A 27,530-nucleotide genomic window follows, 5' to 3' on the forward strand; every position below is an offset into this window, starting at 1 on the left:
GGTGCCCAAGGGGCTGTTACTAACGTTTATGGTGCCCAGCCATGCCCACTGTGAAGGAACCCAGCACCGTCCGCATCCTCCGAATCTCCTCCTTGCTCCCAGACGTCACAAAGTTAGAGCGCTGTAATCTCACGCGTGCGTGAGTACTCGGCATGTAAGTGCCGGCATAGTGTTCCTTCCCTGTGCTGGCATCAGCCTCGGAACGAACTGCACATGCGCTAGCTGCGAGATTACGGCGCTCTAACTTTGTGACATCAGGGAACAAGGAGGAGATTCGGAGGATGGGTGATGCTGGGCTCCTTTACAGTGGGCGTGGCAGGGTACCAGAATCTTTTGGGTACCTTACTTGAGCTATAGATATGGAGATTATATATATATATATATATATATATATATATATATATATATATATATATATATATATATATATATACTCTATCTACCACACCTTCTCATTCAAAGAGTTTTCTTTATTCTTCATCACATGTGGAATTATATGCATAACAAAAAAGTTTGAAACAACTGATATGTCATATTATAGGTTCTTCAAAGTAGCCACCTTTTGCTTTGATTACTGCTTTGCACACTCTTGACATTCTCTTGATGATCTTCAAGAGGTAGTCACCTGAAATGGTCTTCCAACAGTCTTGAAGGAGTTCCCAGAGATGCTTAGCACTTGTTGGCCCTTTTGCCTTCACTCTGCGGTCCAGCTCACCCCAAACCATCTCGATTGGGTTCAGGTCCGGTGACTGTGGAGGCCAGGTCATCTGGCGCAGCACCCCATCACTCTCCTTCATGGTCAAATAGCCCTTACACAGCCTGGAGGTGTGTTTGGGGTCATTGTCCTGTTGAAAAATAAATGATGGTCTAACTAAACCGGATGGAATAGCATGCCACTGCAAGATGCTGTGGTAGCCATGCTGGTTCAGTATGCCTTCAATTTTGAATAAATCCCCAACAGTGTCACCAGCAAAGCACCCCCACACCATCACACCGCCTTCTCCATGCTTCACGGTGGGAACCAGGCATGTAGAGTGTCCGTTCACCTTTTCTGCGTCGCACAAAGATCTCAAATTTGGACTCATCAGACCAAAGCACAGATTTCCACTGGTCTAATGTCCATTCCTTGTGTTCTTTAGCCCAAACAAGTCTCTTCTTGTTGCCTGTCCTTAGCAGTGGTTTCCTAGCAGATATTCTACCATGAAGGCCTGATTCACACAGTCTCCTCTTAACAGTTGTTCTAGAGATGTGTCTGCTGCTAGAACTCTGTGTGGCATTGACCTGGTCTCTAATCTGAGCTGCTATTAACCTGCGATTTATGAGGCTGGTGACTCGGATGAACTTATTCTCCGCAGCAGAGGTGACTCTTGGTCTTCCTTTCCTGGGGCGATCCGCATGTGAGCCAGTTTCTTTGTAGCGCTTGATGGTTTTTGTGACTGCACTTGGGGACACTTTCAAAGTTTTCCCAATTTTTCGGACTGACTGACCTTCATTTCTTAAAGTAATGATGGCCACTTGTTTTTCTTTACTTAGCTGCTTTTTTCTTGCCATAATACAAATTCTAACAGTCTATTCAGTAGGACTATCAGCTGTGTATCCACCTGACTTCTCCACAACGCAACTGATGGTCCCAAACCCATTTATAAGGCAGGAAATCCCACTTATTAACCCTGACGGGGCACACCTGTGGAGTGAAAACCATTTCAGGTGACTACCTCTTGAAGCTCATCAAGAGAATGCCAAGAGTGTGCAAAGCAGTAATCAAAGTAAAAGGTGTCTACTTTGAAGAACCTAGAATATGACATATTTTCAGTTGTTTCACACTTTTTTATGTATATAATTCCACATGTGTTAATTCATAGTTTTAATGCCTTCAGTGTGAATCTACAATTTTCATAGTCATGAAAATAAAGAAAACTCTTTGAATGAGAAGGTGTGTCCAAACTTTTGGTCTGTACTGTATATATTAACATATTTACAATACACTCAACGGAAGTCTCCATGACAGCACAACCTGAGATTGACTTCCTCTGATAGGACCGGAAAAAACGGAGAGGTTAAGAACCCCTTCCCCTCATCGCCAGTGTATTTGTAACAGAGCCAGGAAAAGGGAAAGGAACTATTAAAGGAATCTGAAACTTATAAAGAAAAAAAATGGTGGGATATATGTGCTGTCATGGAGACTACCAGGAAACCGGATTACCGGTGAGTGTAATACTCATTTCCCCAGTCGTCTCCATGACAGCACAACCTGCGAACTAACAAAGTAACCTTATTTGGGAGGGACAACAGCACCCAGGACCTTGCGTCCAAAGGTCATGTCCGCGTTAACAAAAACATCTACTCTGTAATATTTAGTAAAGGTATGGGCCCTCTTCCATGTGGCTACTATGCAAATCTGCTATAGTGATGCAGAGGCGCTTTCAGCCCAAGAGGTGGAAACAGATCTTACAGAATGGGCTTTGAGAGACTGAGGAGGCTCCCTGCCGGAAGCTATATAGGCCTCAGAGATGGCACACCTGATCCAACAGGATATAGAGCTCCTTGCTGCCTTTTTTCCCTTATTGGGGCCACAGAACTGAACAAATAAATTCTTATCAATTCGCCAACTTTTTGTGACCTCCATATAATGAAGAACACATCTTCTAACGTCTAGGTTATGATGCTTTACTTCCTGATCATTCCTAGGATTGGGACAAAAGGAGGAAATAACAATATCCTTGGACCTGTGGAAGGTGGACACCACCTTGGGGAGGATCCCAGGGTCTAATTTAAAGATGAGATTGTCCTCTAAAATGGAAAGAAAGGGTTTTTGAATTGACAGGGCCTGAAGCTCACATACTCTTCTTGCAGAAGAAATTACCACTAGAAAAATGGTCTTGAGGCTCAAAGGGAGTATCTGATAGGCCTGATAGTACAGTATTCAAGTTCCAGGGAGCGACCAGGTTTTTAACTGTGGGTCTCAACTTATCAGCTGCCTTTAAAAATCTAGACACCCAGGCGTTCTCATAAAGACTGGTGTTGTAAAGGGCTCGGCAAAAACCTGTACTTTAAGAGTATTAGGGGAGAGGCCCATATCCAACCCATCCTGGAGGAACTCCCAAGATGAGGGCTATCTGGTGAGGATTGGTTAAACCTTGAATTCGCCCAGGCAGCAAACTTCTTCCAGACTTTAAAGGGAACCTGTCACCGGGATTTTGGGTATAGAGCTGAGGACACGGGTTGCTAGATGGCCGCTAGCACTTCGGCAATACCCAGTCCCCATAGCTCTGTGTGCTTTTATTGTGTCAAAAAAACGATTTGATACATATGCAAATTAACCTGAGATGAGTCCTGTACGTGACATGAGTCAGGGACAGGACTCATCTCAGGTTAATTTGCATATGTATCAAATCAGTTTTTTGACACAATAAAAGCACACAGAGCTATCGGGACTGGGTATTGCGGATGTGCTAGCGGCCATCTAGCATCCCATGTCCTCAGCTCTATACCCAAAATCCCGGTGACCGGTTCCCTTTAAGGTAGGACCTACATGTATTTGTTTTCCTACTAAGTAGGAGAGTATCCACTACCCTTTGAGAGAGGCCTCTGCTTAAGAGGATGGATTTCTCAGTAACCAAGCTGAAAGACCTGAGGAGTCCGGGATTCGGGTGAGGGATTGGACCCTGCATCAGAAGATTTTTCTCTAGGGAAAATAGGATTGGGTCCTCCTGACTGAGGGGTCTCAGGAGACCGAACCAGCCTCTCTTGGGCCAGAAGGGAACTACTAGGATCAGGACGCATCTCTCTGCTTGGAATTTTTGGAGGACTTTTGGGATCATCGGAATTGGGGGGGGGGGGGGGGGGGAAGTCATACACCAGCCCCGACGTCCAGTCCTGGGGGAAGGCATCCACTGCCACACACGGATCTTTCGGGTTTCGAGAAAAGTAATGTGGTACTTTGTGGTTTTCTTTTTTAGGCAAATAGGTCTAGAGATGGAATGCCCCACTGATTTTGTATTTTCTGGAAGGCTGTATGTGACAGAGAATGTATTCTCTGTCACAACCAGCCTTCCAGAAAATACAAAATCTCTAGACCTATTTGCCTAAAAAAGAAATCGCAAAGTACCACATTACTTCTCTTGAAATCTGAGGGATCCGTGTGTGGCAGTGGAGGCCTTCACTCAGGACTGGATGTCAGGGCTGGTGTATGCCTCCCCCCCCCCCCCCCCCCCCCCAAATTCCTGGATCCAGCCTCTGCCGGCTTAGGAAATCTGCTTGAGTATTGAGTGACCCTTTCAGATGTACCGCCTCTAATGATTTTACATTCCTTTCTGCCCAGAGGAATATCTGGTCTTGCGAGGTTCTGAAGATGACCGTGCTTCGTTCCTCCTTGATGTTGTATGAACGCTACCGCTGTGGAGTTGTCTGAATGTATTAGAACATGACTGTTTTTGGCCTGAATCTGGATTGCTTTGAGGCCTTCCCATATGGCATAGAGCTCCCTGTAGTTGATGACATTTTCTTCTGAGTTTCTGACCAGGCACCCTGAAAGGAACCGATGGCAGCAAGGGCACCCCAACCCCAGGAACTGGCATCCGTCGTTGATTAGTACCTTTTCTTGGCTCCAGGGAACCCCTGTCTTAAGGTTCCTGTCTGAGAGCCACCATATTAAGGAGGCCTTCATGTCTCTGGTTACTGGCATCCTCTCTTCTAGGGTCAACTGGGATCTGTTGCACCTTTTGAGGACAAGGCTCTGCAGAGGCCTCATGTGAAATTGGGCCCAGGCAATTGCTGGGATGCAGGAGGATAGAAGACCTAGAACCCTTGGATTCTTAGTTTTAAATCCTGGATCTTTGTAGGAGGAAGAAAAGATCTCTGGAGTGTAGAATGCCCAAGAACACACTCCGGTGACTTAGTCAGATTGGACTTTTCCCTGTTGATGATCCACCCCAGGTTCTGAAGGTGAGAGAGTACCATCTGTAGATGTATGAGGAGGAGATATGACGTTTCTGCCACTACCAGCAAGTCGTCGAGATAAGGGACCACTAAAATCCCCCTCCGGTTTAGAGAGGCCATGGCTTCTGCCATAACTTTGGTGAAGATATGAGGAGCTGAGGCAATTCCGAAAGGTAGACAGGTGAACTGATGGTGGCGGATCTTTCCCTTCAGCTTCACTGCAAACCTAAGATGCCTTCTGGAGAGAGGATGTATTGGAATGTGAAAATAAGCATCTTTGAGATCTATTGTAATCATTTTAGCCCCCTTCTTAAGTTTTACTGCCGTCTTGACAGTTTCCATTTTGAATTTGTGAAATGTTTGTTTAGTGGTTTTAGGTTTATGATGGTTCGGAATCTCCCGTTTGGTTTCCGGACCATAAATAGAGGCGAGTAGTGACCATTCCTCCCTGGGGACGTCTTCTATTGCCCTTAGGGACAGGAGTTTTTATACTCTTGGACAGGGAGGACCTTAGAGATCCCTGGAATTGGGTTAATACAAACATTTTGCGGGGGAAGGGAATCCAACTCTAAAGAATACCTGTTTTTTATGATGCTGATAATATACGGGTCTGTTCCCAGAAACTTAAAAAGGAACTAAGCATTCCCCTGACTCGGAGGAAGTCATTGTTTGGAAAAGGAGGCGGAGGGACCACCCTTGTTGGGATTAAAGAGAGAGCTTTTCCCTTTATTCCTTCTGGTATAATTCCGTCCTCCCGACCTTCCACCGTCAGGTCTGGAATCCTGCTGCTGCTTGCGAAAAAACAGTTTTCTATTTCCAGATTTATCTTCCGGGAAGCCTCTTTTACGGTCAGTAGCCTGCTCTAAAATTTTGTCCAAATCAGGGCCAAACACATATATTGTCCATGGAATGGTAAAGATATCAGGTTATTCTTATATCTCCTGACCAATCTTTTAACCACAGGACTCTCCTAATGGTATTGGAGAGCACTGCAGTGCGAGCTGACAGTCTGACCGACTCAGCGGAAGCATCCGCTTGGAAACTTGTGGCCTTCCTGAGTAAGGGGAGACCATCTAGGATTTGCTCCCTAGGGGTCTTGTTAATTAGGTGTAGCTCCAACTGTTCTAACCATATGGCTAAGGTGCGGGCTACACAGGTCGCAGCAACCCCTGGTTTTAATGGGGCTGCAGTGGCTTCACAGGTTTTTTTGAGTAAGCTCTCTGGTTTTCTGTCCATGGGATCTTTTAATTGGGCTGCATCCTCAAAGGGCAGGACAGTGCATTTAGCGACCTTGGCCACTGGAGCATCGACTTTGGGGATGGACTCCCAGTCTGTGTAATCCGCCTCTTCAAAAGGGGTACAGTCTTTTTATGCCACGAGGAATAAATAAACCTTTTTCAGGTTTATCCCATTCTGCCTTTGAGTTTCTGTACATTATCAGGAACAGGAAAAACAGATCTCTGCCTCTCCCCCAGCCCCCAAAAAATTTATTCTTGGACAGACCTAGGTTTCCTGGGAATTTCCATCCTGATCGTGACTCTCATGGCCTTAATTAGATCATTGATATCTTCAGGATTGAAGAGAAACTTTTTGTATTCATTATCTTCATCAGACTCTTGAGATTTTTCCAATGTCTGAGTCTGAGAATTCTGAATTAAGAGTTGGAATCACTACCAACATTCATAATATCCTTAAAAGAACTCTATGTGGAGGGGGGGGGGGGGGGGGGGGGGGGAGGCAGACATGGCAGACTGGACTTCCACTCGAACTATGGATTTTATTTCCTCAAGCAAACTGGATGACTCAGACTTGACTACTGAGGAGGTACACTCTTTACATAGAAGTTTAGACCCAGAGGAAGGTAAGCGCTTAGCACAGAGGCCACACTTCCTGGGTTTAACTTTAGTGGAAGAGGAGGACTCTTTTTCTCCCTGCAATACAAGGGAGAGAAGGGTCAACCACTACAGGGCAAACAAACATACAAGGGGAGCCTGAAACAGGCTACTCACAGAAGCCAAGGCGGTGGTAGAGGCACTCGTCTGTCCCGTCCACAGCAGGTAGCCAAAACACTGCAGGCAGGTGAGTAGACGCTGGGCGCACTCTGAATGCCGCCCTGGCAATTTTAAATTTCCCCGCCAGGCTCCCGGCTGTGCGCCGCGTGACGTCATGACTAAGCCACGCCCCTCAGCGTCTGACGTCCTCACCTGGCGGCCGGAGGGAAGAGCGTCCTAGCCTCGCTCCGGCTGCCTATCCACTCCGCATCAAGCCCCACTGGACCGCCGCAGGAGGGAGCTTCGCCGGGGCCACCAAACACAGAGGGGCCCGGGCACAGGCTGCATATAGAGGAGGGAAGAGCCGGACCTCCGGAACAGACCTCAGGCCTGAACAACTATCCTGTAACCAAAAAAACAAAACTTGTAGAGTTAAGCTAAGGAACCCAGACGAGCTCCCCACACACCTCTCTGGTGTCATTGACAGGACAGGAAAAACCACTGGTGATGAGGGGAAGGAGTGGGGTTCTTAACCTCAGTTTTTTCCTGTCCTATCAGAGGAAGTCAATCTCAGGTTGTGCTGTCATGGAGACGACTGGGGAAATATATATATAATATATATATAAACAAGAGTTCAGTGGCAGCACCGTCAATGAAAAAATATGGGTGCAGCTGGCCCAGTGTGGATATAAGCCAATCCAAATAGATTAAAATAACAAAAAGGGCAGCACTCCAAAAGGTAAAAGATGAAAAAAAATGCTTGAGAAAGGCTCACACATTGAGCCGAAACGTCGCTTGTCCCATATGGGTAATTAAAGATTTTTTTCATCTTTTACCTTTTGGAGTGCTGCCCTTTGTTATTTTAATCTATTTGGATTGGCTTATATCCACACTGGGCCAGCTGCACCCATATTTTTTCATTGATGGTGCTGCCACTGAACTCTTTTGTATGTGTGTATATATATATTTATATATATTTTTTTTTTTTTGACACCATAAAAGCACTGAGAGCTATGGGGTATGTATATTGCAGATGTGCTAGTGGCAAACTTGCAGCGCAAGTCCGCAGCTCTATAGGCAAAATCCAGGTGACAGAATACCTTTAACGCTTATCTCCATAGCAGACTGTCCCCATAACTGTTGACTTCCACAGCAACCGGCCCCCTTAACTGTGACTTCCACAGCACTCCGCTCCCTTAAGTGTCATCCACAGTGCCCTGCCCCTTTTTAACCCCTTAGGGACATAGCCTTATTTCACCTTAAGGACCAGGCCATTTTTTTGCAAATCTGACCAGTGTCACTTTAAGTGCTGATAACTTTAAAACGCTTTGACTTATCCAGGCCATTCTGAGATTGTTTTTTCATCACATATTGCACTTCATGACAATGGTAAAATGAAGTCAACATTTTTTATTTTTTAAATACCTAATTTACCATAAATTTTGAAAAATTTGCAAATTTCAAAGTTTTTCTCTACTTCTGTAATACATAGTAGTACCCCCAAAAATTGTGATGACTTTACATTCCCCATATGTCTACTTCATGTTTGAATTATTTTGGGAATGATGTTTTATTTTTTGGGGATGTTACAAGGCTTAGAAGTTTAGAAGCAAATCTTGAAATTTTTCAGAAATTTACAAAAACCCAATTTTTAGGGACCAGTTCAGGTCTGAAGTTACTTTGTGAGGCTTACATAATAGAAACCACCCAAAAATGACCCCATCTAAGAAACTACACCCCTCAAGGTATTCAAAACTGATTTTACATACGTTGTTAACCCTTTAGGTGTTGCAAAAGAGTTATTGGCAAATGAGGATGAAATTTGAGAATTACATTTTTTTTTTTGTCTAATTTTCTATTTTAACCAATTTTTTTCCAATAACAAAGCAAGGGTTAACAGCCAAACAAGACTGTATCTTTATTGCCCTGACTCTGCCGTTTACAGAAACACCCAATATCTGTCCGTAAACTACTGTACGGCCACACAGCGGGGCGTAGAGTGAAAGGTGCACCGTTTGGTTTTTGGAGGGCTGATTTTTATGGACTGGTTTATTTACACAGTGTCCTGTTTCAACCCCTCCTGATGCACCCCTGGAGTAGAAACTCCCTAAAAGTGACCCCATTTTGGAAACTACAGGATAAGGTGGCATTTTTTGGGGGACTATTTTTAGGGTAAATATGATTTTTGGTTGCTCTGTATTACATTTTTGTGAGGCAAGGTTACCAAAAATTTTAATTTCATCTCCATTTGCCATTAACTGTTGAGGAACACCTAAAGGGTTAATAAAGTTTGTATAATCAGTTTTGAATACCTTGAGGGGTGTAGTTTCTTAGGGTCACTTTTAGGGAGTTTTTACTCTAGGGGGGCTTCAAAAGGGACATGGTGTCAATAAAAAAGGCCATCAAAATCTGCCTTCCAGAAACCATGTCGATCCTTTCCTTTTGCGGCCTCCCTTTTACTGATACTGCAGTTTACAGAAACGCCACATTTGTGGTCGTAAAACTGCTGTATCAGGGTAATAAATTTTAACTTTTGTTTGGTTGTTAACCCTTGTTTTGTTACCGGAAAAAACTGATTGAAATGGAAAAGTGCCAAAAATAGCGGTTTTGGCACCTTTTTTTTTTTTTTTTTGTGTTAATCTGGGAGGTTAGGTCATGGGATATTTTTATAGAGGAGATTCTTACGGACACGGCGATACCTAATAAGTCTACCTAGTTTTTGACTATTATCCTTTTTGATACCCCAAATTTTTTTTTGGGGTATCTCTAAAGTCTAAGTGTCATTTATTTTTTATTTTTTTATCCAATTATCTTATGTGGGGGCTCATTTTTTGCGGGCTGAGACGACTGTTTTATTGGCACTATTTTGGGGGCTATATGACTTTTTGATTGCTTGCTATTAAACTTTTTATTATGTAAGGTGATCAATCACCTTTAATATGCATATGCATATTAAAGGTGATTGATCAGAAGCACTGGATTTTCGCTGTCTTCATCACTACGATTCTACATATGATCCTGGCTGGGGGGGTTCAAGTCACAGGTGTATTATGCTTATCCTGATGACTACCCCCCCCCCCCCCAGTGAAGTGAGTGTTTGTGTGAAACTGCCTCAAGGGACACTTCACATTTTTATCATTTTTATCATTTCTTACTCTACTATTTTATTATGTCTACATGGTTTTAGTCGGTCTCTTCTCTATAGCTGGGTGTACTTGGGGTCCTCTATCCGGAGTACCCATCATCTTTACTCCACGCTATTGCTCTATGATATATTTTGTGCAACATAGTAGTTATCACTGCGAGTGGTGCTTTGTATTCCAATTCCTTTTTTTAACTGCACTTTGACACGGGGTTTGGCGCTCTTTTTTCCCTCATTTTGTCTTTAGGGTCTATACTGCAAGTGTTTGACTTTGTCCAACACTGTAGATATATCACCCTGCACATGCATATACTATCGTATCTTATACAGATGGTCATAGGCAGGATCACCTCGGGGGGGGGGGGGGGGGGGGGGACATGCTGCATTATCGGAATAATGCATACATTTCCGGATGGCCTCAAACCGGGAGCGTGTCATGGCCGTACTGTAAAATGGGGTCTGGTATAGGACGTCCCCACTCCAGTACAGCCTGACACTGGGTTTCTTGACCAGGCCCATATGCAGCACGAGGCCCCAAAATATCCTCATTTCGGCTGCACTGACCGGTGTCCAGCCACCGGGTCTAGCCAAAAAGGAGCCCGGGTGTTGAGCAACGAATGGTTGGGCGTACAGGTTCGTCTGCTCCACCATCAGATTTACCAGTGGGTCACTGAAAAAATGACAAAAAAAAAGTCATATTCAGTGTAACCCACTGTGGAAATCTGGATTCCTGATTGGCCTACAAAATCAGGAATCACGGGCTCGTATCGCTCTGGGCTACACCAGACAAGTTCACCGGCAGGGTGCTCCGGTGGATTTAACTGGTGGGCCGGGAAACCAGTACGAGCCCCAGAGCTGCTTGTACTAGTTTGGGCCACAGGGTCCCTAACATGGCGGTCCCCTTGCTCCGCCTGGCGGCATCTCCGCTGCCTTGGGGGCTCATCATCATCGCTAGATGATGAGGAGGACGCGGATGACAACAGGAATGTGGGGTCATCCTCGTCCTCACTGGGACTCTGAGTCGGAGGCAAGCTGGGCGTATGCCTCCTCGGCCGAGAACGTCCGGCGGGCCATAGGGGAGTGTGTGTCTGCGTGTGTATGTGCGTGTGTGTAAATCTTTATTTGGTGTGCGTGTGTGTGGGGGCACGGGTGTTCACGAACTCACCCTAAAACTAACAGAAAAAAAAAAACTAACTAAAAAAAGGCCAAAAAATGTGGGGAAAAAAAATTCGAAACCGCTGATCAACCGTCCAAAGTTGATTAGCGGTGCGGTGTGCGATGCGGTAACTGTCAGCGTACACAAAAAAAAAAACTGCACCGGCAAGCGGCAGCACCCCTGGGGGGTCTAGGGTCACACAGCTGTGCTATGGACCGCAGACACCCTAACTTAGGGTGATGCAATAAAAGTTCACAAACTAACTTTCCCTTTTTTTCCCCCCTGCCTAACCCAAACTTTCCCTATGCTTTCCCTATGTACGTGAAGTTCAGATGAGGGGTGCTGGGGCACAGATGGGGTGATGCTGGCACCGACGGACGACACGTGCAGGCAGCTCCTCTCTCCTCCGGCTCCGGAACACAAAAGGAGGAAGAGAGGAGCGCCTGCATCTTTTGAATCTGCCGCCGGCCCGCCCACAGACCAATCAGAAGCGATTCTGAGTGGTGATGTCTAGAGATGTCGCGAACATAAAATTTTCCGTTCGCGAACGGCAAACGTGAATTTCCGAAAATGTTCGCGAACGTGCGAACCGCAATAGACTTCAATAGGAAGGCGTATTTGAAAACCCACAGGGACTCTTTGTGGCCACAATAGTGATGGAAAAGTTGTATAATTAATTTATTAATTTAAGTTCTATAAATCGCATTGTGATTTCAACTTAGAGCTTCTGCTGACTTCCGTGCTCATGGAGCGTCCCCATCACCATGGGAACGACTCCATGCTAGAATGTACTGTCGGATTTGAGAAAGTTGTAATCGCAATGCGAATAATGCAGGTTATATTAATCGCATTGCGAATTCAACTTAGAGCCAAGTTCCTAATTGTTGCATTGCTAGAATTGACGAATATAACGAATATAGCACTATATTCTCAATCTTCGTTATATTCTAGCAATACAACCATTAGGAACCCAGCTTTAAGTTGAATTCGCAATGCGATTAAAAACCTGCATTAATCACATTGCGATTACAACTTTCTCAAATCCGACAGTACATTCTAGCATGGAGCCGTTCCCATGGTGATGGGGATGCTCCATGAGCACGGAAGTCGGCAGACGTTCTAAGTTGAAATCGCAATGTGATTAATATAACCTGTATTAATCACATTGCGATTACAACTTTGTGACACTGCAGCTTCAGAATGAATCTAAGATGGATGCTGTCCTTGCTTTTTGATAGGCGGTGGGAGGGTCTGGGAGGGAGGGTCTGCTGCTGATTGGCTGCAATGTGTTTGCTGACTGAGGTACAGGGTCAAAGTTTGCTCAATGATGACGTATAGGAGGCGAACCGAACATCGCATATGTTCGCCCGCAGCGGCGAACGCGAACAAGCTATGTTCGCCAGGAACTATTCGCCGGAGAATAGTTCGGGACATCTCTAGTGATGTCACCATCGCCACTCAGGATCGCTGGATGGGGATTGGTGGGGTCAAATCACACCACCATCACCATCCTGTTCCGGGTTATCGGGTCTTCAGAGACCCGAATAACCCGGAAATGCAGAAAACCGCAGGTCTGAATTGACTTGCAGTTTTCTGCGATCGCATACGTGGGGGGGGGGGGGGGGGAAGGGGGTCACAGGACCCCCCGGCGCATTTGCCCCAAGTGCCTGCTCAATGATTTGAGCAGGCACGGGGTTCCGATCGCCGCCCTATGTCCTTAAGAGGTTAAAGGTGGCCTACAGCAGTGAAGAAAAATGGCTGAGTTGTTATGGAAATCTGGTGTAAAACTGTATATGTTGAAACTGGAGGACCTGCAAGCTTCAATTGGCTGATAAGGGTCATGTGACAGTGTGTATGGAAGTTGGGATATGAGTGAAAGACCTGCAGGCTTCTATTGGCTAATGCAGGTCATGTAATGGTGCCATATTAAATTTTTTTGGGAATATCTCAAACGGTACGTCCTAGAGAGCTGAGACCCGGTCTAGAACCTTCCCGGACACCTGATGTACCTATGTGCCAAATTTGGTGCACGTTGGTTGAGTCACTTGGCCACATATAAAGGACGGACAGGCAGAAATTCATATATACTAGCAGAAGGACCCGACTTTGCACAGGTATATTTAATTTATTTCATTTAATGTTTGTGTGTATCAAGATATCGACAGTATCCCCATAACAGTGACTTCTACAGCACCCCACCCCTTAACACTGACCCCCCCCCAGTGCCCTGCCACCTTAAAATGGGACCTCCACAGCAGCCCATCCCCTTAACTTTGACCTTCACAGCACCCCACTCCCTTGACAGTGACCTCCTCAGGTGCCCTCACCCTTAACAGTGACCTCTACAGCACGTCGCCCCTTAACACTGACCTCCATAGGGGACCCTATCTGGGACCTCCACTGTTCCCTTCCCCCTTAAGAGACCTCCACAGCACCCATTTCTTTAACAGTGACCGCCACAGTACCCCGTTCCCTTAACAGTGACCGCCACAGAAGTTTCCCCCTTAATTGTGGCCCCTGCCCCTTTAACAGTGACCTCCACCGCAGCCTGTCCCCTTAACAGTAACATCCACAGTGAACGCCCCTTTAACAGTGACCTCCACAGTGCCTGTTCCTTTAACAGTGGCCCCTGCCCCCTTAACAGTGACCTCTGCAGTGCCCTGCCCCTTTAATGCTAGGGCTACACAACATGTGTTGCGCAACATTTTGTCTCAACAATTTTTATAATGATGGGCTAAGGTGTCGCACTGCGACATGTGACACGACAGTCGCAAAAAATACATCCAAGATGGATTTTTCTGAGACTGTCATGTCGCATTCACAGCATGTTGCATGTCGCAGTGCAACACCATAGACTATCATTATATAAATTGTTGCTCGACACATGCAGTAGTGTAGTTGTGCCCTATGTGTCGTGCGACTTAGTCGTCGTGTAGCCCTAGCCTAAAGCTGATGTACAGCAGTGACTAAAAGAAATGGCTGGTTTGGTTTGTTATGGAAACCTAGAGTAAAACTGTGTGTATGGCAGTTGGGATATGAGTGAAAGACTTGCAGGTTTCTATTGGCTAATGCAGGTCACACCTTATGTACCTGTAAAATGTAGGCAGCACTGCAAAAAATGTAGAAGACTGGTGCCAGCGGCTGTAGGAATAAGTTCCTGGAAATATAGTACAAAGATTCCACGGTACTCCTAAAAGTAAAAGGAATTCTGTGTTTTATTCTTTAGAATATAAAGAATATATACAAAGAATTCCAAATGAGATAGATAAAAAAAATAATATATATATATCTCTAATCTCTAGATTTTTGTCCTTATGCAGAAGTATTGAGAGGCTCCAACATTTCCCTGATAAGTAGAAATGGCGGCAGCATCTGGGATCCCTAGCAATTTAAAGGGGTAAAAATACATATAAATCTGCTCAGTAGGGTGAAGATAAACGGTGTGCAGCTGCTTAGATTAATTCTTGTTGACCAACTGTTAAAAGGGCTATCCTATGTTCAATTTAAAAAAATCATACATGACAAAGCTAGGACTAGCTCTATACCTCACATGGATCCAGAGATCTCGTCATACGTTGCTCCAGTTGTTCTGCTAGATCTATTTCATGCTGGCAGAACTGAGCAGGACAGAGAAATTAGCAGGTGGCGCTCTACTGTACAGGTAGATTACAGTGAATAACTCAGTAGCTATAATAAATGTTTAATTGCATGAAATTACAAACTTATTCAGATAAAAGTGCTGGTTTGAAAACTGTAAAATATTGTGGGACAAGCCATTTAAGTACACAGTACAGAACTGATGTATAATTGGAGTCCTGTCCTGTTGTTGACATTCAGCCATGGAAATTAGGATCAACACAGTGTTGTGTCTTGGAGCTGGGCAGGGATCTAACTTGAAAATCGCCAATTTTACTTTTCTGAAATCTCAGTATGATAAAAATATTTATTAATTTAAAATGGACAGGGGACCCATAGCTAAGATGAAAGCTAGGTCCTGATCAAACTAGGAAGGACCGGTTCTCACATGATGGGACCCTTTGAGACATACAGTAACATGCAGTTCACACTTGGGTCCATATTTAATTATATGTACATTTTTTTAATTTATTTTTTCAGAGGAAGAAGTTCACTTTCCCGGCAGACTTCTGGTTTACTTATTGGAAAAGGTAATGTTTACATTTTCTATGCAAATGATACGCTGTACTGTATGTTTAAGGATCAGATGTGAAGCCCATTACAGTAAGTCTATACTCTCAAGTGTTGGATTTAGCTCATTCATTGGGGCATAAAGAGATAATATATAAATATATAGTTGAAGAGCAGCACATAAGCAAACAGGTGGTGCAATACCAAGGTCTTATTGCATATGCAAAAAAGAAAAACCAAGGCAGCACATAGCCAGTTGGCTTGACAAAGGCTCCATGGAGTGAGCTGAAACGTTGCTGCTATCACATGGGTTAATAAATTACCCACTTTTTTTTATACGGATACCTGTGTGCTGCCTTGGTTTTTCTTGTGTGTGTATATGTATATGTATATATATATGTGTGTGTGTGTGTGTGTGTGTGTGTGTATGTGTATATATATATATATATATATATATATATATATATATATATATATATATATATATATATATATATATATATATATATATATAGTGTGTATATATATATATATATATATATATATATATATATATATATAATGTGTGAAGGCAGTTTGCCTGGATTTGTGGGAGGGGCTGAGGTCCGCCTCCAGCCTATTTAGGGCACCCCCTTTACCTGGCTCCTGCACCATCCGAGGTCTGAGCTTTGAGGGAGGAAGTCGCTTGTGGAGTTACTGGAGAATTACCTGCGAGTTGCTGAGTCTTGGAAGTTTTGCGTCACTCGGTTCACTGTGGGTCACGTTTTTGCCCGGTATACTATGAATCATCCATACGGTACAGCTGGGGCCTCACGGTTGCCCCCCTGTACCGGCTCATTTCATTTCACCAAACTTTGCACTCATGTCACAAATTCTCGTTACAAGTCACTATCATTTCATGTCTGCGGTACAGCACGGGGCCTCACGGTTGCCCCCTGTACTAGCTCAAGTCAATTCACCATTCGTTCACTCATGTCACGCTATTTGTCGCTCACAAACCACTGGCCATTTTTCATGTCTGTCATATTTGGGGTCATGCAAAAACACGACTGCGCCGCAGCCCTACTCCAAGTCACCAGCCAGCACGGGTTATCATTCCCGTGGCTGCCACCTTTTCAGTTTCCCTCCATCTCCACGGCAACCTCTTACACACGTGCCCCCCCCCCCCCCCCCAACCCCCGGTTAAGGTCAGCGGCATGCCCGCACTCACACACCCGCCACATGGTTTGCTCGTACCGGCCGCACCACACACACCCCCCTCCAAAGTCAGCGCTGCTGCTGCAGACTTCCTCGTTCTCCCCACCGCTGCACCGGCCCGCCCCGCCGCTTCTCCTGCCGCGCTGTTGATGGCGGCCACCCGCGTCCCAGTACCTGGTCTGCGCACGCCACAGATGTTGGTTGTGGGGGGTTCCGCCACAGTTCTGCTCGGCCCCGGTCTGACCACCTACGTATTCCTGACCGCATCCCCACTCCTAGCGTTGCCAAACACGTGTACCAGGTTCCCATGTCAGCCACCAACGCCGTTCCCCTCCTCACCAATCATCCCACACATTCCTTCCCCTCACACCCCTCGCCCAGCTCAGCGGCACGCCCGCCCTCTCATTGTCACCAGATGCTCGCCGCAACCCGGCCGCTCCACACGCTTCCCCTCCACAAGACAACACCAGTGCCGCGGTCCCCCTCTTCCCCGCGCCTCCGTCCTCCTGCCGCGCTGCCGATGGCGACCGCCGCGTCCCGACGCCCGGTTTGCGCATGCGCGGCGGGGGCGCTGCGTGTGTGCAGGGGTGGGGAGCCGAGGGGTGCCGCGTGCACACCCCTGCACCAGCACCACAGATCCAGCTACCGCTCCCCTCCATCAGCCAGCGCATTCAGGGGGGGGCGCAAGTTAATCATCACAAGAGCCTGCATCAGGGAACACACCCGCCATGCCAACATCCATGCACCCATAAAATCCACCACAAAAATCCACACCATTCAAAACGCATCATACAACCACCAAAGAAACCCGCCATAGGAAAATAAATAAATAAATAAATAAATCCCGCCATATGGAAACAATAAAAAAAAAAAAAAAAAAAAAAAAAAAACCCGCCATATGGAAAAAAACAAAAAAAAAAAACAGGAAAAAAAAAAAAAAACGCCATATGTAAAAAAAAAAAAAAAAAACGCCATGTAAAAAAAAAAAAAAATAACGCCATATAATGAAAAAAGGGAAAAAAATAATAATAATAAACCCGCCATATGTAAAAAAATTTTTTTTTATTAAAATCAAAAATACCCCCGGTTTCATTGCTACATTAATATCTCTGTGAAACCCCCCATGGAAAAAAGGAAAAAAAAAAAAAGCGGCCGCGGCTAAGTACGGGGGACTGCTGGCATCCAGGGTTGTCCGTCTCTACCAGCTGCCGGCAGAGCCCGGAGCAGGCGGTCAGCTTCCTACCCCACACTCAATTAGGCAGCACGATCGCCCAACACAAACCCGCCACATCACCCGCGTGCCCCATGGTCCAAAGTAAACAAATAAACAGATAAAAGAAAGGGAATCCCGCAATATAGTCCATGGGCACAAAAAAAAAAAAAAAAAAATATATATACATATATATTTTTATTCTGCCATTAGTCGCCCACGCATGGCTTCTCCGTTTAGTTTCACTCACAGCACTCCGCCATTTGGTCTCCCACGCGTGTCTTCTCCGGTTTAGCACGCACCCACGACTCCACCATTAGTCTCTCACGCATGGTTTCTCCGGTTCAGTTGTATACATACGACTCCGCTATTTGAGTCTCTCACGCATGGCTTTCTCCATTTCAGTGTTTCACATACAACTCCGCCATTAGAGTCTCTCACACATGGCTTCTCCGTTTCAGTGTTTCACACATAACTCCGCCATTAGAGTCCCTCACGCATTACTTCGCCGGTTAGTTTCACACACATTTCTCCGCCATTACAGACTCTCACGCATTACTTCGCCGTTTTAGTTTCACACACATTTCTCCGCCATTACAGACTCTCATGCATTACTTCGTCGTTTTAGGTCACACTCATAACTCCGCCATTAGAGTCTCTCACGCGTTACTTCGCCGGTTACTTTCACACACATAACTCCGCCATTAGAGACTCTCTCGCATCACTTCACCGTTTTGGTTTCACACAATAACTCCGCCATTAGAGTCTCTCACATATGACTCCGCCATTAGAGTTTCTCACGTATGGCTTCTCCGTTTTAGTGTCACACACATGACTCCGCATTAGTCTCACGCATGGCTTCTCCGTTTCAGTGTTGCATACATAACTCCGCCATTAGAGTCTCTCACGCATCACTTTGCCGTGTTAGTTTACACATATGACTCTGCCATTAGTCTCACGCATGGCTTCTCCGTTTGGTGTCACACATATGGCTTCACCAGTAGAATCTCTCACGCACGGCCCTGCCATTAGAGTCTCTCACGCATGGCTTCTCCATATTATTTTACACAGATGGCTCCGCCATTAGTCTCTCACGCATGGCTTCTCCGTATTAATGTTTATACATATGGCTCCGCCATTAGAGTCTCACGCATGGCTTCTCCGTATTAATGTTTATACATATGGCTCCGCCATTAGTCTCTCACGCATGGCTTCTCCGTATTAATTTCACACACACGACCCCGCCATTAGAGTCTCTCACGCATGGCTCCGCCATTAGAGTCTCTCACGCATGGCTTCTCCGTATTATATCTACACACACGACCCCGCCATTAGAGTCTCTCACGCATGGCTCCGCCATTAGAGTCTCTCACGCATGGCTTCTCCGTATTAATTTCACACACACGACCCCGCCATTAGTCTCTCACGCATGGCTCCGCCATTAGAGTCTCTCACGCATGGCTTCTCCGTATTAATTTCACACACACGACCCCGCCATTAGTCTCTCACGCATGGCTCCGCCATTAGAGTCTCTCACGCATGGCTTCTCCGTATTAATTTCACACACACGACCCCGCCATTAGAGTCTCTCACGCATGGCTCTGCCATTAGAGTCTCTCACGCATGGCTTCTCCGTATTATTTTACACACACGACCCCGCCATTAGAGTCTCTCACGCATGGCTCCGCCATTAGTCTCTCACGCATGGCTTCTCCGTATTATTTTACACACATGTCTCCGCCATTAGAGTCTCTCACGCATGGCTTCTCCGTGTCAATTTTCACACATATGGCTCCGCCATTAGAGTCTCGCACGCATGGCTCTGCCATTAGAGTCTCTCACGTATCGCTTCCCCATTTCAATTCCACACACATAACTCTGCCAGTCGAGGCCGGCTGCGTGGTCCCACAACCAGCAGGTTCCATGTCTTTTCTGCCTTCAGACCCGCTCGCATGGCTCGGTCATCTGTGGCTTGCAATACAATTATCTTGTGGTGACTCGCACGCGTGGCTTGCGCCATTAGAGTCTCTCTCACGTTATCATTTTCTGACTTTTAATTTCTAGGTTGTCAGATTCCTCCTGGAGCATAACATCACGCCCACTTTTGTCATGTCTTCTCTTCTGGGGTTTGCTTCTTTTTGCCACCTTAAACTCAAATGTCATACAACGCCATCATACTCTATCTCACTGGCATTTTACACCACATGCTAATCTTACACCCTAATAACATCAGTTGCGTGGCCTCTCACCAAATCAAAACCATACTCAGAGGTATTCAGAAAGAGGAACCCGCGCGTCCAGCCCAGAGGCTACCCGTTAACAATCATATTTTCAAGGCATTATCCGAATTACTAGACGCCAAGCCTTCTGAAGCAGATACCAACTCCATCCTCAAAACAGAAATTTACTTGGCCTTCTACGGTTCCTGAGGCCCGGGGAATTCACTACAACCTACACGACCCAAGCCACACCTTGTCGTCTTGTCTCCCGCTTGGCAAAACACATGGATCATTACGTCCTGACCTTACCTCACTCCAAGAGTAGTCAGCACTTACCCGTCAACATTTCATATCACCCCACGCACAACAGAGGGTGTCCAGTCAGGGTTCTGGATGCTTACAGACAACGTCACAAGTTTCTACCCTCTCAACCGCTACTTCACTATATGGTTCGGTACTCACCACCACCACCTTCATGACCCATGTCAGGTCACCCCTCACACAACTGGGCCTCAACGCAGCCAACTACTCAGGGCACTCCTTTCGCTTTGGAGCCGCGTCCACGGCCTCCAGTGCCAACGCCCCTACTCATGTCATCGGGAATTGGGGCGCTGGAAGTCATCCGCTTACTCGCGATACATTCCCAATCCAACACAAGAGTTAAGAGATACTTTCCAAAACATGTCGGGTTGAGCTATTCATGTATATTTGACTACAATAACTGGTTATTTCATTTTTGCCCTCTTCTTTCTCAGGCCTACCTCATCCTCGGTTTCGGCACACCACAACCGACTACGCTTATTCCCTGATTTCCTAGGGTTCTTCACTGTACTACCGTAAGCGCCTCACACAAGTGTGAAGGCAGTTTGCCTGGATTTGTGGGAGGGGCTGAGGTCCGCCTCCAGCCTATTTAGGGCACCCCCTTTACCTGGCTCCTGCACCATCCGAGGTCTGAGCTTTGACCCTCCCACCACTCCACTCATTTACAACTCATTTCTTCCATATCTCTATCCTTGGGTGGGCCCTCTTCTTTCTCAGGCCTACCTCATCCTCGGTTTCGGCACACCACAACAGACTACGCTTATTCCCTGATTTCCTAGGGTTCTTCACTGTACTACCATAAGCGCCTCACACAAATATATATATATATATATATATATATATATATATATACATTTACAGTTTACATTGGCGACTAGGCTTAAATTCAATCATTTTCTTATTAATTGAATTTAAAATTTGCTAACCAATAAAAAAAAAATATTTTTAATTGCATCATACTTTTGAGTGCAGTTGTGACCTTGTACATGTGCAAGAAATCATGTGTTGTAAATAGGAATCAATCTTTTAGTGTAATAAATAGCATACAAAAAACATTAAAGCCAAAAAAGGCTATAGGTTAGCCTTACCATATTGAGAATGGATATTTTCTATGCTTAGATAGCTAATACATTGTGCTGGTTTATTTACGGCACAATATAGGATTATAAAAACACAAGTAATATGTATTATTTTTCAAAGTATAGACCACCTCCATTCTAAATATACACTGAACAAAAATATAAACGCAACACTTTTGGTTTTGCTCCCTTTTTGCATGAGCTGAACTCAAAGATCTGAAACATTTTCTACATACACAAAAGACCCATCACTCTCAAATATTGTTCACGAATCTGTCTAAATCTGTGTTAGTGAGCACTTCTCTTTTGCTGAGATAATCCATCCCATATCAAGGTGCCTTATTAGACCGCATGAATATTGCGCAGGTGTGCCTTAGGCTACCCACAATAAAAGAAGTGCTCACAAACACAGATTTAGGCTCCATTCTCACGTCCGCAAATGGGTCCGCATGTCGCAGCTTGCGGACAAGAATAGGCATTTCTATAGGGGTGCCGGGCGGGTGTGTTGCGGATCCGCAATTTGCGGGTCCGCAACACACCATGGACATGTGAATGGAGCCTTAGACAGATTTGTGAACAATATTTGAGAGTAATGGGTCTTTTGTGTATGTAGAAAATGTTTCAGATCTTTGAGTTCAGCTCATGCAAAATGGGAGCAAAACTGAAAGTGTTGCGTTTATATTTTTGCTCAGTGTAGTAAGGCTATAACTTTTATTATGGGTTAAAGAAAAAAATATATAGAAAGCTATAATGAGCATAGAAAACCTCTCTTCCCAACATTGTAAGGATGAGTAATACATGTTTTCTTTGCTAGCAGAGTTTAGTTCCACATACACTTGCATTAGCTGTTGGCTCACCACTTATTTGATTGCTATTCCTTCCGACACCTCCATGCACATGCATACTCTCCTTATAGGAGCAGGGATGTGTTCTCAGTGGGTAGAAGGAAATAAAATAATACAACTTATCTGATAGCAGATTATATCCTGCGGGAATAAAGCATTGTGATTGTTGAAATTATTCTTTCCCCTAACATTTGCCATTAAGGGCCAAGTTTTCACTCTCCATATATATTCAATAGCGGATTCAACCAACTTACATCTAATAACTTTTGGCGCAGATAGTGACCTGGACTGGTCTGCAGCTTCACTGTATCTATTTACATGGCATAGGATTTATAAATTCCAGTTAGTGAATTAGGGAGAAGGAAAGGTCTGCGGCACACACTGGTGAGCTTTGAAGAAAGGGGCTTCACATACGTACAATACCTAAGGGGATATGAACAATGCAAAAAAAAATTATTATTCATGGTGTATGAATATCCATGAACCTTTTAGTTATTCTTGACCAAGAAATGTTTTTAATGTCTTACAGTGCACACCGATACCTTTGTCCCGAGTACTATTTTCTCTGCAGTCTGCAAGAAGCTAGTAACATCTGAGGTTGAAATATTGGGCAAGGAGGACTATTCTCAAGACTTGGTTCTTCAACTGCTCACTGACCTTTATGAAATCTTATCATCAAGCAATGATGTTATACAAGCGTATGAACAACTTGGTGAGCAAATATCAGGCCACAGCAGCATTCATGCTGAGAGACATTGATGCTTTTGGAAATGAAGGGAATGTCTTTGAGGCTCAGAATGAGTTTATGTATATACCTACATAGGATGGTTAGGGAAGACCTAATCTGTCAGTTCAGTCATACAACAGGATTGGCCATAACGAAGAACCCCATTTATGCACAACTATCCTGTAATTTTGGTCTCTATTTTACCCTCTTTCTTTTCTCTGATTGCCCAGTAAACTTTGAGATGGGCCTTCTGGCTTGTAAGATCCCACAGCAGTGGCTGCGTCTGTTGCTTCAATAGTTGGGGTGCTGGCAGACGTAGAAGCCATCACATGATTTTCATGCTTATTGCCTACTTTTCATTAGTGGCCATACCGTTTCCTTAAAAACCACTCTGCCATTAACAAAACGCAAGATGCTTCACTTTCATCAGCAAGGGCATGGATCACCTGTTTCCGCAGGTTGCTGCTCTTGAGAACATGTACTAGGTTAAAAAAAATAAATCCCTACAGCTTGTGGAAAGTGGCAAATGATGCTTTTTACAAGTGAATGGTATGGTCAGCAGAATTTGGCAGACACTTAATGCGACAGCAGATCTATTAGAAGAACAGTTGGCAAGATGACTAATATCTGCCGTTTCCCCTTTTTTTTTCATGTGCAGGTAGAGCATTTAGCTTTTTAAGACCCAGTCCCAATCTTGAACATCTCTAATGAGTAGTTCTAGTTTGTTTGATTTAAAACTGGCACCACACTTGTCTGTCAGAATTGTCTGCATTGCAGGTCAACCCCCATTTACTTTGATGAAACTGAGTTGTAATACCAGAGTTGACCGGATGAGAGGACCTATTAGAAAGAAAAGAACACTGGCAAAATGCAATTGCTTACTTTATAGGGAACTTAGATTGTGAGCTTGTTGGGAACCACAAGTTATGTCTGTAGAGCGCTGCAGAATATGACAATGCTAGATGTAAAATAATTGAAATAAATTGCAATTTGTGATCGAGGCTGGTAGTTGATTGGTATTGGACTGAAAAGTGGATTATCATCCAAAAGCAACACTTGTTTCCGATAACTGGCCTGTGTAAAGGGTCTGTCAATCAAGTGACATAAAAATAATCTTTTGCTGACAGCACATCTGATCCTCTAAATCAGGGTTTTACAACTTCGGTCCTCTGGACCCACCACATGTTTTCAGGATTTCCTTAGTATTGAGCAGGTGATATAATTGGTGTCCATGCATCAGGACTTTCCACAGGTATTCATTCTGTGATCTATTCTCAAATCCTGACCGGTAGGGGGGTCCCGAGGACCTGAGCTGAGAAACCCTGCTCTAAAGAGGATGTGGACAAATTTCCCCCATTCACTTGGCCAGTTATTGGCCCATGTGTGAAGGTACTTGGTGATCTACAAGTTAAGCCTCATTCACATGTCGGTGATCGTGAGCCCAAACCAGGACTGGAGCCACCACAGAGAGGAGGAATAAGGGAAAGATCTGCTCCTGTTCTGTGTTTAGAGCCGCACTTGGTTTCGCTGGAATCTCTGATGGAAATCACTGACCAAACACTGTGTGGATGAAGCATTGGCAAGTAATTTGCCGCTCGTTTGTTACTGTGAAGTGAAAGAGCCCTGAAATAAAGATGTGTGCATTCATTGCTTCTTTCAAATCTCCACCATCCTTCATTCCTTTTGTGTGCGCTATTGTGTAACCCAAGTGGAGGCCAGTTTCATCGGGTAATAGGCTGATAAATGTATTCTTCTTGTATTAAAGAACTTGGTGACGTGAGCATCCAGCGACATCTGATAACCATCTCATCTGCTTTTAACCACATGAGCGTTTCTGTCCGACTGATTGATGGCTTACTCGGTGCTCCAGACACCCAGGCAGCGTACCCCAAACAGGACTTAATTGCTGAAGTGAAGAAGCTTGGGGGCAGCGTGGCATTTCTCCTACATGTACGTCTCATCCCCCCACCCCCTTGTTTTGTAGGCGCTATTGAGTCACATCGCTGGGCAAACTATTTTTGGTTTCCATGGCTCTGAAAGGAGTTGTGTTATGGCCAGCAATAAAACAACAAAAAGGACGGTTTAAGAGAACAGCTCATAAATTTGACATGCTGTGAGCAAGAAAGAAGATGGCAAGGTTTAGTTTTTAACCGGCGTCGCATATTGCAGTAATAGCAAAAAAATGTTCACGTTGTATCCCTGGTTCAAAATATGACACTTTTTTTTTTTTTTTTTTTTCCTTCTTTACAAAATTGGAAATATGAAGTTTCATTTTAGTTTGTTTAATATACTAATGACATCTAGGGTTGCAGTAATACAAAGTAACCTTGGTTTTGAACTCTTTTGCTAAAGCTAATGTGTGGGCTGGCTGCAAATATCTTGTTTCATGCCAGCTATCCTTTTCTTTACCCAGGGCTGTGAAAGTGACATTACATCAATGCTGAAAAAGTCCAAGAAACAGATTAACCAATCTATCACCATCATTGCCCGTTTGCTTGGCCAGCTCTCGATCACTAGGCAACCCAACATGAGTCCGGATGAGAAATGTGGCCTGGAACAGGCAGAGGTACTGGAATAGTCTAGGTTAAATCACAGAATTGGGATACTAGATTGAAGAAGATACATTTCACTTTCTATGGCCAATTTAGACTTCTCTTATAAAAAGGAACAGTGCTCCATATTGATTTAATAAGCGGTAGTATTCAATATTTCAGTATAACAAATTGCATACAAATGTGTTACTTTGCATGAAGATGGTTGTTAGCGGAATGTATGAAGTCTATTTAGCCAAAGCCAGAAATGGATCCTTAAATTTCAGCCCCACCTAGTGGTCCCTGTAAAGAAGTCTGTACCTGCCTGCTCTCCACTGTTCCAGCCCTGTGGCTCTTGGGCTGTCTTCAACCCCTTTAAAAAGTTTCAGTATCGGAAATTTGCTATTTATGGCAGCTAGATCTAGACCCCCTTCACAGCTGTGGGGTGGGTGCACATGCCATTGTGGTCCCTTCACAATAGTTATGTCCTCCTTGTGGCCCCTCACTGTAGTTATGCCCACCTTTATGCCCCTTCACAGTAGATATGCTCCCCTTTGTGGCCCCTTACTGTAGTTATGGCCGGATATGTCACCCCTCAGTGTAGTTATGCCCACTTTTGTGCCCCCTCAGTTATGTCCTTGTGTCCCCCTTTGGCCCCCAAGCCCTCTCCAGCTACATGAAAGAAAGAAATAAAGAAAGAAAAAAATCATACACAAATACTTCCTGCTTCCCTGACGACAGTCTCCCACATAACGCATTGCTGGCTGATTCCTGGGCTTTCAGCGCTCCTCCCACACAGCCAGCAGCATGGTGGCCTGCGGGTGGGGTGCCAGAGATGAGCAGAAGAGAAGCAGGGAGAGGATGGCAACCCTGCTTCACTTTACAAACTGCTCTGCAATAACCAGGGGAAAAAGGGACCAGTCCATAACCCAGCAACTGTTACCAAGACTGCCAGCTAACTATTTCTTACCTATACATACCTTTTTTGCATACACAGTGCATAGAATGGGGATCAGCAACCTTCCGCACTCCAGCTGTTCTGAAATTACGACTCCCAGAATCCTCATTTCACTCACAAACTATGTGCATGGTGGAGTTTCATAGCAACTGAAGTACCGATGGTAGCTGATCCCTGGCATAGATAATAGTATCACAATTTACACTTTAACCACATGAGTAATGATCTTGGTATTCCCTTTAGCAATGACTCAGACATTCACACATTGGCAATGAACTTCTGGTCACTGCACATAGGAAAGAGGGGGAGTCCATAGCAAAAATAAAAATGGTCTCCTTTTGTGCCAGGTTTTATAAGCGAGGACATTATGGATTTGTTTGCCTTCCCACTCTATGGACTTTCCATCACCCTTGGGCCAATTGCCCAACCCCTTCTTTGCTAACAGTGCAGTTCCCTTTGAGAGGAGCCCTATTCATGTTTTATAACTGTTTTAAAAGGCATTGGGTCAACCCATGGCTCGGCCTTCTCCAGTGCACTACTTAGGCCTTTCTTTCACCAGGGACAATAGTTCAGCTCATTGCCCTCACTCTATAGCTATCTAAATACTCTGGCCAAGGCAAACTGACTTTTTGGTACCTCTCTACTCATCCAGCACCTGGGACACATTCTGTGGTTGCCTCCCTAATCAACGTCCTGGCCTACTCTCTACAATGGCTCCATGGCAGCTGCCTGGTTGATATGCCATGCTTAATGTGTACATTTCTACAGTGAGTTTCAAGTGGAAAAGCGCTATAAACCATCTTTTATACACTGAACAAAAATATAAACGCAACGCTTTTGGTTTTGCTTCCATTTTGCAGAAGCTGAACTCAAAGATCTGAAACGTTTTCGACATACACAAAAGACCCAATACTCTCAAAAATTGTTCACAAATCTGTCTAAATCTGTGTTAGTGAGCACTTCTCATTTGCTGAGATAATCCATACCACCTCACAGGTGTGGCATATCAAGGTGCTGATACAGCATAAATATTGCACAGGTGTGCCTTAGACTACCCACAATAAAAGACC

At 44.8% G+C, this 27,530-nt stretch overlaps 1 protein-coding gene across 1 annotated transcript in view; it reads left to right on the forward strand.

Moving 5' to 3' along the window:
* The window catches only part of LOC122919829 (kinesin-like protein KIF14), a 173,586-nt gene that overhangs the window by 127,256 nt on the left and 18,800 nt on the right, over window positions 1-27,530 (forward strand). The window contains exons 23-26 of the mRNA XM_044269020.1: window positions 15,344-15,393; window positions 22,774-22,956; window positions 24,737-24,921; window positions 25,385-25,537. Of these exons, the coding sequence (XP_044124955.1) occupies window positions 15,344-15,393; window positions 22,774-22,956; window positions 24,737-24,921; window positions 25,385-25,537 (571 nt within the window). The remainder of the gene's footprint in view (window positions 1-15,343; window positions 15,394-22,773; window positions 22,957-24,736; window positions 24,922-25,384; window positions 25,538-27,530) is intronic.

Source organism: Bufo gargarizans, chromosome 9, assembly GCF_014858855.1.
Source record: "Bufo gargarizans isolate SCDJY-AF-19 chromosome 9, ASM1485885v1, whole genome shotgun sequence".
NCBI lineage: Eukaryota > Metazoa > Chordata > Amphibia > Anura > Bufonidae > Bufo > Bufo gargarizans.